This window comes from Artemia franciscana, chromosome 2, assembly GCF_032884065.1.
Source record: "Artemia franciscana chromosome 2, ASM3288406v1, whole genome shotgun sequence".
Taxonomy (NCBI): domain Eukaryota; kingdom Metazoa; phylum Arthropoda; class Branchiopoda; order Anostraca; family Artemiidae; genus Artemia; species Artemia franciscana.
In genome coordinates, this window is record NC_088864.1 from 1,012,510 (window position 1) to 1,026,297 (window position 13,788).

General features: G+C 37.3%; 1 protein-coding gene across 1 annotated transcript in view; it reads right to left on the reverse strand.

Annotated features, from left to right (window-relative positions):
* Positions 1-2,166: 2,166 nt before the first annotated feature.
* The window catches only part of LOC136035654 (uncharacterized), a 79,775-nt gene continuing 68,153 nt past the window's right edge, over positions 2,167-13,788 (reverse strand). The window contains exons 11-12 of the mRNA XM_065717564.1: positions 6,028-6,206; positions 2,167-3,269 (exon numbers count right to left, since the gene is read on the reverse strand). Of these exons, the coding sequence (XP_065573636.1) occupies positions 3,062-3,269; positions 6,028-6,206 (387 nt within the window). The 3' untranslated portion in view covers positions 2,167-3,061. The remainder of the gene's footprint in view (positions 3,270-6,027; positions 6,207-13,788) is intronic.

Sequence of the window (13,788 nt, forward strand, 5' to 3'; positions counted from 1 at the left end):
GGATCCGAACAAAGCTTCTCAACACTGGCGGACCCAGGAGGGACCATGGCACCCTCTTTCACTGTTTTTCGCTACCTTTTTCACTCCTTTTTTAGAACAAATTCGTCACTTATGTCAATAATTGGCACCTTTGCCACATTGGGCCCACCCCCAAGATTTTGCTCATTGGCACCCTCGTCACATTGCCCCCTCCCCAAGATTTTGCTCTAGATCCACTCCTGCTTCTCAATAAGGGTATCCCATTATGGCCGGTCTTGTGCCAATTCTTCAGCAAAATGTTGCCATCGCTTGCGCCATTTGTGGCCAAATCTATGGAAACCTCCCACAGGCCCCAGATCTTGCTTAGCGAGTGACTATCATTTTCTTTAATTGCCCTCCTTTTCTTCTACACCATGTTGATAAGGGCTCAACAAGAATTATTTATTTAATGATGCATTCGTCGGGAGAACGCAAAACGTGTCCAAGCCAACGGGGGCTTGGCTTGATGATGCTTGCAATTTTGTGAAACAATGTCGGCGGATATCATCGTTCGAAGGCTGATCTGGTATCCGGAAGCGTAAAATTGAACGTAGCCAATGATGGTCAAAAACCTCTAGAGCACGTCCCTGAGCTGCTTTGATGGACCAAGATTGAATAAAATAGAGCAGGACTGCCCTCACTGTCGACTTATACATGCTTATCTTCGCTCGCAAGCTAATTTCGAGACGGCCCAAGAAATGTTTGCGAAGCTGAGCTAGTTGACATCTTGATCACGTCCTTCTTTCAGAATCCATCTCGGATCCCAGATGAACAAAACTGTCAACCATTTAAAATGCAGTACCATTAAGAGTTCGATGGTAATCTTTTGTGATGTTAAAATCAAGAACTTTTTTTTCTTCGTGTTTATTCGTAAGCCGAAGTAGGTTGAGAAATGTGCTACTTCGTCAAGCATTTCTAGCCTGAGTTCGGGTGCGGCGCAAGAAGCATTATGTCGTCTGCGCAATCCTGGTGTGTCTAGTTGACTCAGTAGGGCATGATCGAAAATCCAATCGATAAGTAGTTAAAGAGGATTGGCGAAAAAATACAGCCCTTTTTCACACCCTATTCCGTATTGGGCAATGACTATTCTTCCCCATAGACTCAAGGTCGGGATACACATCCTTCGTTATAAGCTTCTGAGACGAATCTTCAATGAGAATGTTCTGCAAGGTTTATCGTTCAACTGCATTGAAGGCGGCAACATAGTCTATGAATATGTCGATGAGGAACTGGCTCTACCTTTCGCATTCTAGCATGATCAAGCTGAGGACAAAATCTGACCCGAGCATCCTCTACCAGACCGGAATCCGGACTGGTTTCCCCATTCTCGTCTGTCTCTCCCTGTTTCAAATATATGTAGTAGAATAGCGGCAAATAATTTGGCAGCAATTTCAATGGAAAATATACTTATATAATTAACACACTATGTTTTCGCCTTTCTTGTAAAAGGGGAGAAAGACTGAAATTTTCCACTTCTTTGGTAAATTTTTGGTTTTCTATATTTCTGCAAAGAGCAGCAGTAGCTGGTTTGAAATTAGGCGGGGGGAGGCTTGGTCAATCTCACGTGGAATAGTCTTTACCAGGAGACTTGCAACGTTCGAGATTTCTGATGGCAATGAAAATTTCGTCAAGGCCTGACGGAGAAGTGTTTATACAGTACGGCTCCTTCGAGACCGAAGGTGGCGTGTTTTCCACTTCTATATGAATCACATGTCCTGCGCACATTACTACACCATTTATCCGATCACCAAGAAACTTTTAGAAGTTGTTGAGTACATTCCTGCAAGGATTTTAGGTATATCACCCCTTCCCCAAGGCCTTTCTAATCTTCCGGATATTTTTCGTGCAACGATACATCTATGTAATTATTAACATTTGTTTTTATTCATATGGTTGCTCAGCGAAGGAGACGCGTTAGTCTAGTGATCCGGGGGTCACAGGTTTGACTCGTTTAATAGTTGAATTTTCATTAGAATGCTTATTCTATAGTCGATTTTTTTTTTCAACATTTTTCAGGTTAATGACGTCACGAATCCTTGGAATAGCTTTAATAAATTTTGCTGAAGATGACAGTCTATGCTAAATATTTCAAAAAACATATTACGATAGACTACAATTCAATTACACATATCTAAAATGCAAGAAATGTAAAACTCTAAAATAGTTTATTTCTTGAAAGAAAAAATCGACAGTGCGATTATTTAATAAGAAAAAGTTCAAAATTCCAGCTCTTAACCTAACTGTGGATATCACTGTACAATAAGTTTAAATTTCCTGTTGACTTTCCCCATTAAATAGGAAAATAGCACCAAAGGCTCGTATTGATTGTCTAAAATCAAAAGACATTACCACCAAAATTTTCAGAAGAAATAGCATAAAACTATTTAGGGCTCATAACAATTTACTGCTTAAATAAAAAATAGGCAAACTGTACACCTCATTGCTTTCACTTCTAAGAAAAGCTGATTTTAGTTTTGCGCTGAATTAATTAAGTCCCAGTCCCGGTTCAGTTTCAACTTTACGAGTTTTAACCAATAATGACAAGGGTGGGTTCAAAAACAATGTTTAATGATTTGCAACGAGATATGTTGAAAGTATCAGCTTAACTACAGTCATACGATTTTAACCTGACGGGATTTTGCTGTTGAAAGATTAGATTGTGTTTAATCTTTGTTTTAATATTGTTGAAATCAACAGTCAAGGCTGTATGCAGGATTTTTATGGGGAGGGCGGAGAGGGTGTACACAAAACACGTCAAAAAATTGTTAACGATTTTACATGTCGAACAAAACTTTGAGGGGAAAGGTTCAAACCCCCTAACCCCTCTGGAAACGGCCTTGTTGACAATATTTATAAAAATCACAAGCATTGGTAATATTTATGCATAAAAATACTGATAATATTCATAAATATACATAATAATAATACTTGTCAATATTACATTTATTACTGATGTCTTATGATTGTGGACAACTGTAGCGTACGAATAGCGGCACCGATTACTTTCACGTAAACACTAATTATGAACACAAAGATATATGGTTCAGACTTCGGAGTCGTTTTGAAACAGAGCTTTGTTTGGTCGAATTTCAATATTAATGTTTTCTTTGTACATTGAATCTAAAACATCTGCATCGAATTCAAATGGAATTGCTCCGTGGTTCGACCACCTGGCTCTACTTCGCTTTCGAGCGCTTCTACGAACGGGCGTGGCAATCACCTTCGCAGGAGCGTCGTTTAAATCTAACGACCTAAAATGAAATTAAATAAATTAATAAATAAAAAACACTATTCTTTTCTTTATATATAAACTAGCAAAGAGCGTGTCAGACGAAAAATATAAAAAAAAGGAAAAAACGTAACGTGTGTTCTTTTTTGACGACCAAAGAAGAAAATATTTTGCCCTTTTTCCCCAAAAACAAACTTATAAGCAGGTCTATTGCAGCGCATCTTAATGTGAGGGCCAAAGGTAAATATTTTGCCTTTTTCTCGCCAAACACAATCTTATAAGTAGCCCTATTATAGTAGCCGCTCTTTTATGAGGACCAAAGAAGAAAACATTTTGCCATCTTCCCCCCCCCCCAAAAAAAAACAAAGTTATAAGTAGCCATATTGCAGCGTATTCTGCGGACCAAAGAAGAAAACATTTTGCCATTTTTCCCCTAACACAAAATCATAAATATCCCTATTGAAAATTACAATAGTACCCGTATTCGAGTTGAGATTTCAATTCGATCCTTTAGCCGTGGTACAGGTCTGGCTAAACTGCGTACAAATATCCCTATTGAAAGTTTCAATAGTACCCATATTCGAGTTGAAATTTCAACTCCATCCTTCAGCCTTGATACAGGTCTTACAAAGCTACCTATAAAATATCTCTACTGAAAATTTCAATAGTACCGCAGGCACTTACGCAGGAATTTTTCGGGGAGGGGGCCAAAACCTTCGAAACAGCAGATATAAAGTAGCACTTTTTATTTAGTAATGCAAAAAGCACGTATATCAGAAAATACAGATTAACGAAACCCGAAGGCACCCCTGAGTACGTGCCAGAGTACCCGTATTCGGGTTGAAATTTCAACTCGATCCCTCAATCGTTATACAGGTTTTGCTTAACTGCGTATAAAATATCCCTATTGAAAGTTTAGTTTCAATAGTACCCGTATTCGAGTTGAAATTTCAACTCGATCTCTCAACCGTGATATAGGTCTTGCTAAACTGCGTATAAAATATCCCTATTGAAAATTTCAATAGTACCCCGTTTGAGTTGAAATTTCAAATTGATCCCTAAGCCGTGATACAAGTCTTGCTAAACTGCGAATAAAATATCCCTATTGTAAATTTCAATAGTACCCGTATTCGATTTGAAATTTCAACTGGATCCCTCAGCCGTGATACAGGTCTTACTAAACTCCTTATAAAATTGGTCACCCTGTAATGAAAGCTAATTTCCTTAAACTCTTTGCAATACTCACTTGCCTCCAGGCTTCAACCGTAAAAAACAAAGGTATACTCCCAATGGTGATCGGAAACCAGCTGACTCTGATTGTAAGAAATACTTGCATCATGCGTGACTGAACGACTAAAGACCTAATTAGACATTATAGTAATTTAAATGTTTCAGCTCTTCCAGGAGTGTTGATCATCACTAAAAGGAAAATCGTGCCTCTCTTAGTTAAAAAATTGACTTTCTTGCCCAGGGACAACTTTCTAATATCTCAACTAATAAAAGCGCAAAGGAAAACCCTCCAATTTCGTTAGCAATGAGAAAACTATAAAAATTTCAAAGCTATATGTAATACCGATCCCCCACCTCAATCCCAAAAGTTGAAAACTCAACAAAACCCCGAAAAAGCCTTGTGAAAATAGATGGCAGTACTTCCAGATCCGTGAAAATAAGCTCCTTTTAAGAAATGCAATTTTTTTTTTTTTTTTACCATTTTTAAATTTTATTCTGGGTTAAATTGAAGCTGCCGTCTGTTTTCTAGCTTGCTTGAACAGAAGTTTCCATTAGAAAGTAGAAATAACACTCCAAAAAACGAAAGCTTAGCGGAACGGCTTTCTTTCTAATATAGACTACAAGCCCTCTCAAGCACTGTTGGTTCAAGCCTTAAGACAAGTGGTAACCGTCTTTTTCTCTCCCAAGCAATAATTACATATAGCTTTCCCAGATTTATTCTTCTATTCATAAATTCGGCCACAGGTCCACACTTTCCGCAAAAATTGCAGAGGTTAAACCCTTGATACTTTTCACAATGACCTGAAATCGACGACAGAGCCATGACATATCTTAAGATATTTTAAATCTTAATATAACTTGAATAGAAATTCAGACCTTTCTGCTTAAATAGAACTTTCCTTTAGAAAGCAGAAACACCGCTAAAAAAAGAAAGCTCAGCAGAGCAATTTTAGATTTTCAATCATAAACTATAAAACTTTCCTTCGGCACTGGCTCTAGCCCAAGGAAAAACAAACACCATCCTTTTAGGCCCCAGACAAGATTCACGAACCTCTTTCCAAAACTTACTGTTCTATTCATAAATCCGGCGAGAGGTCCACTCGTTTCCCAAAAAAAAAAGAGGTTTTACCCTTACTATTTTTTCAGAATAAACTGAAATCGGCGACAGAAAAAAAACAGGATAGCACTATAAAAATAAAATTACTTCTTCATTTATTAACATTGTCAGTCAAAATCAAAAACCAGGAAAATTATATGATATAACTAATTAACTACCAAGCCGGCAATCATGGATTTCTGTTAGTTAAATAGCCGAAAAACGATTTTCCGAAATACCCCCTCCTTAAAAAAACAACAACAACATAAAAAATGCTCTCCTTGACCGATACTGATCCCCCCCCCAAAAAAAAGAAATCTTCGGCTGATCCTAATTACCACTAAAGTCTTATCGTTTAGTTTATAATCCTATGCGAAAAGGACCAGACAAAGGTGTGAACAAGAATGTTCATATCTTATAGCGTAATTGTCTATACGAATAGGTGTATACTTACGCTATACTTCCGGCCAGCTTATCAATCTTTGCTTCATATGCGATAAGCTGTGATTCAAATACGTTTGCTGAGTCTATTTCTTGGAGAATTCTTGGTGACCGTGGTCTATCTCGCCGATCAGGGGTAAACCCAAGAAGAGAACGGATTTTTGTCGTCTCTTCATCGAGTAGACACAGAGGCTGTAACAAAGGGTAGATTTACACACATGCAATGATCAGCCCTGTTGGGTGCAGGGTCATTATCATAAATAGGGTTAAGCATCCGGATGGGTCCCTTCACACTAGCATAATTTAAGACTTTGCGTTATGTAATATCACGAAGCAAGTTTTTTGTAGTTTATGCAATTATTTTGTACTTTATGTAGTTTTTTTGTAGTTTATGCAATTATTTTGTGGTTTATGTAGTTTTTTGTAGTTTATGCAAGTTATTTTGTAGTTTATACCGAGTTTATGCAACGCTGTGAACAAGTTAACATAGTTGTAACATAATCGGACTTTCGGATGATCAATTAATTAATTTTGAAAGTGAATTCATTAATTTTTTTAGAAAGCCTTTCATTCTTGATCAGAGCTCAAATCTCGTTCCACATTTTTAATTTTTGAATATTTTGCTTATGATAATTTTGATGATTGTAGTTTACCATGTTGGTTGTGTGGATTTTTACATTAGCCTCGTAATGTGAAAGCTGCTTTATAGAAAACGCTGAGCGTAAAGGAATAACATTCTGAAGGATCTTACACTCATATGGAAAGTTAAAGGAGATTAAAATCCTATCTTATTTGTTCTTACCAATGAGGTGTGAGAAAAAGACGACAAATAACCACCTACAGACAATAGCTAAAACAGAAATAAAAATAATTAAGAATTACAAAAAAATTGTTGTGATTATGCTTCGAGAGCAGTGACCTAGAGATATAACGGTATGAGTGATAAATTTGAATTCAAAGATATGCCAGCATAAGTATATTATAGTATAGCATATATTATAGCCACAGCACAACAAGACAGGATGAATAGGAAAGGCTGACTAACTCCAGGCGTTCCGTTAGCATTCCCAGCGTTTTACAGAACTATCAAGGCTTATCGGACGCGAAGCTGAATTGATCAAAGGAATGGAAAAGCTTTGTAAGGAATTCCTCTACTGTAACCTTTTTAAGGCCTTACGTAGAAGGTACAAGTTACTACTAACACAAAAAAAAACTCAATGCTATCAAACTTCATTTCTGAGAAAAACCTTAAGCCCCCCCCCCCCCAACGTACGTCCTTAGTTCAGTATATTATTGGCTGGTGAATTCTGACAACTAGTGTCTTATGAGAAATAGTGTCCATGAATGACGTGGGAGAAACTCATATGTGTGGCAAACTATAGCCACATTTACTGAATGTGGCAAATTATTATGGCCACATTTACTGAATGTGAAAAAATACACTGAATCATTTCCACTACTACGGTTCTCTTCCCCTTTTATTTCATTTTTTCTGAGTATACGATACTTAAGTATTTTTCCATCAAGAGACACGTGTCTTTTGTAATAGTTTTTGCGCTTTAAGCTTCAGAAGCTAACTCTGTTATATCAGATATTTCAGCGCATAAGTCCAGCCTTTAATCTTCTGAAGCGCAATTACTTTTGTAAGCCTTTGTCACTACAACTCTCTTTAGAATCGGAATCATTTTCGTGTATGAGAATCAAGTCAAATGCTCTTGAATAGGACTTTTCGGTGGAAATTCCAATAAACAGGAGTATATTGAAACTTAAATAATATTGAAAATTCATTTCAATAAATGAATTTCAATAAATAGGAGTTTTCGGTGAATAAGACCAGGTTTTGTCCGTTTATCTATTGAAACACCAATAAAATCTAGCCGAGCAATTGCTATGAATCAAGTTAAATGCTCTCGAATAGGAGTTTTCGGTGGAAATTTCAATAAAAGAGATACTTTTAACTAGAAACTAGTAACATTGTCGTCAACTAGCAACGGCACTCATCTAGCGGGTAGGAAGTAATGGGATTGAGCCAAATGTTACTAGATACTATGGATGTGTATCAAGTCAAATGCTCTTGAATAGGACTTTTCGGTGGACATTTCAATGAAAGAGATACTTGTAACTAGATACTAGTAACTAGTAACATTCTCAACAACTAGTAACGGCACTCATCTAGCGGGTAGGAAGTAATGGCATTGAGCCAAACCTTACTAGGTAATGTGTATGAGAATCAAGTCAAATGCTCTTGAATAGGAGTTTTCGGTGGAAATTTCACTGAAAAAGATAAAGACCAGGTATTGTCCGTCCATCTATTCTGAAACACCAATAATACCAAGCCAAGAATTTGCTGAACAAACTGTTCTTTTTTTCCAGTGAAGACGGAATTAAAAGAGGTATCTCTGCAATATTTTAAATCAAGCATTTAAGTGGGTTTTTTAATATTCGTTTTATTAATGTTATTTCAGATCGTTTTACCTAATTCACCGAATTTTATTTTTGTCACATTAGCTTTTTTTACTTGTGAGCCATTGTTCGACTAATTCTGAATGGTCAGCTACTTTCAAATTTTATCTGTCCTCCGTGCTAAAAATTCACTCCTCTGGTACTTGTAGCAATAAAACAACATAAGCGGGTGATTGAATACCGCCAAAAGTATGACAAAAGTTGACAGTTATACAAAAGTTGACAGCACCGCGGTATGAACATTTGCCTGTGGCCGTGGTAACTTAGGTTCGAATCTTAAATAATAAAAATTTGTCTTAGAGAAAGCAAGAGACTTTTTTGTCTCTAGCCGTGAAAAAGAGGAGCACAAGATGGGCTGGGCTTAAATTGTTTTCCTCTATTTACAAAAGTTGACTGCACCGCGGTATGAACATTTTCCTGTGGCCGTGGTAACTTAGGTTCGAATCTTAAATAAGAAAAAAATTTGTCTTAGAGAAGGCTAGGGACTTTTTAGTCTCTAGCCGTGAAAACTAGGATCACAAGATGGGCTGGGCTAAACATGATTTGAACTTTTTAAATTGTTTTCCTCCATTCACCGCCTTTTTTCATTTATACATTTACTACCTTATCCGCCTCACGTTGCTGCGATCTCAAAAGAAAGGAAATTCAAGGACCTTCCACCCAAAAAAAGAGAAATTCTCCCCTGCGAGCAACTCCCTCTTCCGGGAAAGTTCCTCTTCGCGCATTAACAACGACTGTATTTTCAAATCTGAATACGTTTGAAAAGGCTCCCCGTGAAAATTCCCACCCCTTACACGCGGAAAATCCTTCCCAGAACCCTCATTGTGCTTTCCACAATAGAGTTAAACACAAAATTAATCAAGTTTTAATTCGCCATAAATTTATATAAATTACCTCATTAATTTATTTTTATTACATATGCCAAGAGTCAGCAAAAGATATATAAATCAAATGCATTTTAATATAGAAAATCCCCCACCTCCTCAAAATTCTCCTCATGCTTCGAGCGTTTCTGCGATCTAAAAAAAGGGAATTAAGAAAAATTCACCCCTCCCACATTTACCCATGGAAACTTCCTCCCCGCGTATTAATACTGATCGTATTTTTAAATTTAAAAGTCTTTGGCAAATACCGACTTTTTTCGAACGTCATGCTTTCCACAACAGAGCTAATCCCAGGTTGAATAAAGCTATTCTTTACCCTGTATTTTAATAAATTACCTAATTGATATATTTTGATTCGGAACACTATGTGGAAATTAAATTCATTTCAATATGAAAATTCACTCCCATGGAACCCCTTCCCCCTGACGATTCCATTTCGTTGGGCAACCGAGCCCATAAATCGAAAACACGATAATGCACTAAATCGATAAATTCGAGCATCGATTTTTTTCAAGCGTCATGCTTTCCACAAGATTTAAGCCCATCTATATATACATATATATATAAATAAGTTGTATGTTTTTTTTGCTTGCACGCATATGACGTCATTATAAATATATAAGGCTTTGTATATAACGTCATTATAAGTATATAAGGGGGCGATTCAAAGAGAAATTTCAGTATAAATCCTACAACGGCAGAAGAAACAGCCGAGGAAGCTGCTCAAAGAGTTAATTCAAAGATAAATTTTAGCATAAATCCTACAATGGCAGAAGAAACAGCCGAGAAAGCGGCTCAAAGAGTTAATGCCAAAAGGCTTGCGGCTAAAAGAGAAAGTAAGAAATGAAAGCGTGCCGAGGAATCACAAGAACAACGTGGAAACAGGCTTGCGTCTCAAAGAGAAATTACCAAAAAAAAATCGTGCCGAGGAATCACAAGAACAACGTGAAAACAGGCTCGCGTCTCAAAGAGATAATACCAAAAGAAAGCGTGCCAAGGAATCACAAGAACAACGTGAAAACAGGCTTAAGGCTAAAGGAGAAATTACCGAAAAAAATCATGCCGAGGAATCACAAGAACAACGTGAAAACAGGCTTGCGGCTCAACGAGATAATACCAAAGAAAGCGTGCCGAGGAGTCACAAGAACAACGTGAAAACAGGCTTAGGGCTCAAAGAGAAAATGCCAAAAGAAAGCGTGCCGAGGAATCACAAGAGCAACGTCAAAATCATCGCCTGGCATTCAGGTACTGCCCAGTCGATGATTATAGCTTGAGTAGATGTGTTCAAATCGGGACTATGTCTAAAATTTGTCCCTATTGCAAGGTCTAGAAATTTAATGTTGAAACAATGGGAATGAGTTGCGCCTCAGGAAAAGTTAAACTTCCTCAACTGGCTGCACCACCAGAGCCATTGAAGACTTTATGACGTTACAGACCGGGATACCGGAACAAAAGGAATATAAATGACGACCTGGACACTCAAAGAGAAATTACAGACCGGGACACAAATGACGACAGGGACACAGGGAATATAAAAGACGACCGGGACATTCAAAGAGAAATTACAGACCGAGACACCGGGACACAAATGACGACCGGAACACAGGGAATATAAATGAACCGGGACACAGGGACACAACTACAACGGGGACGCCGGAAGGGCACAGGGGGGATATATAAACGAAAACGGGGACACAGGGAATATTCGATTAGCAATCACCATCAACAAAGCTCAAGGGCAATCATTAGAAAAAATACGGTATAGATCTGAATACGGATTGTTTTCCCATGGACAATTACATTGCATGTTCAAGAGTCGGTAAACCTGACAATTTATTTATATGCACAGACAATGGGACAGCGAAGAATGTTGTATATTCGCAAGTTTTACATAGTTAAAAACATATATATATATATATATATATATATATATATATATATATATATATATATATATATATATATATATATATATATATATATATATATCTATCTATATTCACAGGTGGGACATAGGGGACACAACTACAATAGCGCGTAACTAATGTGGTGCGTAACGACTTACGCGCGGGGGGGGGGGGGGGTTGCGAAGCGCCCCCACCAACAGCTAGTATTGAATTAAGTTGTCTTTTACTTTAAGAGTTGCTACCCTTTATCACAAAGGGTAGTAGGAGTAGACCCCACCGGTGGGGAATGACAATATTTTGGTGGGTCATAGGCAGAGCGTGCACCCTTTGGCTGACTATACTTTAGAGCCTTAATTAAAAAAAAAAAAAAACATTTTTATGTAAATGACGTCACATTCACTTGCATTTGAAGAGAAAAAAAGATACATGATAGTAATGAAATAACGTCATACATTGTATTCCACGTAAAATTTTGAATAATAAAACTTTAATATCAGGAGGGGACATTGCGATTTTAGAAATGCCTATGTTGGCATGACTCAAAATCGGTTGGGAACCACCGCTCTAACCCTTATGTCCTGAGATAGTAGCGTTTTGTACCTCATAAGTGTTCTTTCTCAAAATGTGTTTGACAACTTCATAAAAACATTTACAAGAGTAAAACTAAACTGGCATTTTAGTGTTAACAAAGTTTCATAGGTGTTTTAACCCCCAGAAAACAACTTTGTTCAACTTTATACTTGGATTTGTCGACTTTTTCTGTAACTCAGGAATCGAGAATTAATCGTAAAAATTATAAAGAATTTTAATAACGCCTCGATTAAAGCCCGATTCAGGATTGTAGAACAAATCAATTGGGAGAACTTAGTAAAGAGTCCAGTGTCTTTCATCCATTTTTGTTCACTACTAAAACCGAAGAATCACTTTACTACAAACCATCATGCAAAAATAATCACTACACACGAGAAAAACCTAACCAACCACAAGAAACTCTAACCCTTATATTCACGGAAAGTAGAATTTGCAACTTCATTACTTTTCCATCTTTAAGGGTGTGCAGTAACCCAGAAAAAGGAAGCATCCCAACAAAAACTTCAAGAAGAAAATTACACTGGTATTCAATGTTAGCTAGGACCACCTATCATATCTCTAAAAGTGTGCAACAACCTAAAAAAAAGGAAGCAGCTCAATAGCAACTTCAGGAAGAAAATCTCATTGGCATTTCAATGTTAGCTAGACTCCCTGTCCTATCTTTAAAAGTGCGCAGCAACCTAAAAAAAAAGGAAGCAGCTCAATAGCAACTTCAGGAAGAAAATCTCATTGGCATTTCAATGTTAGCTAGACTCCCTGTCCTATCTTTAAAAGTACGCAGCAACCTAAAAAAAGGATGCACCTCAATAACAACTTCAAGAAGAAAGTGAAATTGGCATTTCAATGTCAGCTAGGACTCCCTGTTCTATCTCTAAAAGTGTGCAGCAACCTAAAAAAAAGGATACACCCCAATAACACATTCAAGAAGAAAGTGACATTTCAGTGTTAGCTAGGTTTCCCCGTCCTATGTCTAAAAGTGCGCAGCAAACTAAAAAAAGGAAGCGCCTTAATAGCAACTTCAAGAAGAAAATTACATTGATATTTCAATGTGAGCTAGACTCCCTGTCCTATCTTTAAAAGTGTGCAGCGTGATGAATAAATCTTATCTTATCTTATATATCTTAACAACTTGAAGAAGAAAGTAACATTGGCATTTCAACGGCAAGTAGAACTCCTGTCCTACTTCAGTTAGAATTAATTCAACGAATAAGATCTCTGTGCGTTTCGAGCCGAGCGAGAGTTTATTTCAGCTGAGAGAGTTAGTGTTATTGCAAAAAAAATGATTAAAAGTATAGGAACACGTTTTTTGGAATAGTGTTGGAGTTTTGAGCGGCGTCTACCTTTGCAGGAGTAATGTGTTTGCCGTGCCTAACGGCTGAATGTGTTTCACACTGGCAACATCGTGGGTAAACAATCGCAGCAAATTTAGGTAAGATTTATTTGTTCAATTTTGTTGTTTTGGTCAGTGTTAGAGATGGGAAGAAAAGACAAAAGGTCCAGACAACATGTGGCATGTGATGATGAGTTTTCTACGTCATCACTATTGAATAAATCAAATATGATGATTTCAAGTCTGGCCGAGATTTTCGGAGACATTTTTTCAAACCCTTTCTTCCTTAAAAGAAAAGGTCCAAGAGTCCAGAGCTCATATGGCACTTGTGATGAGGTTGGAATAGCCAACATTTCGCAATGTTATCGCGGTGATGTTTTTTTTTTTTGGAGGCTACCATGATAAGCACCACCGCGCGGGATTTCTGCCTCTGAAGCTGAATACCTTTTTCTATAATTTTTGATTTAGCTCCTCCTACGCTCGCTAGCCCATACTATAGCAAATTCTAGATTTAATCACCATAAAACGTAATCCAATCTGATTTTTTGGTAAAAGCGGTAGTCAAGGCCAGACATTTTAAAAAAAATTTTGAAATTAAG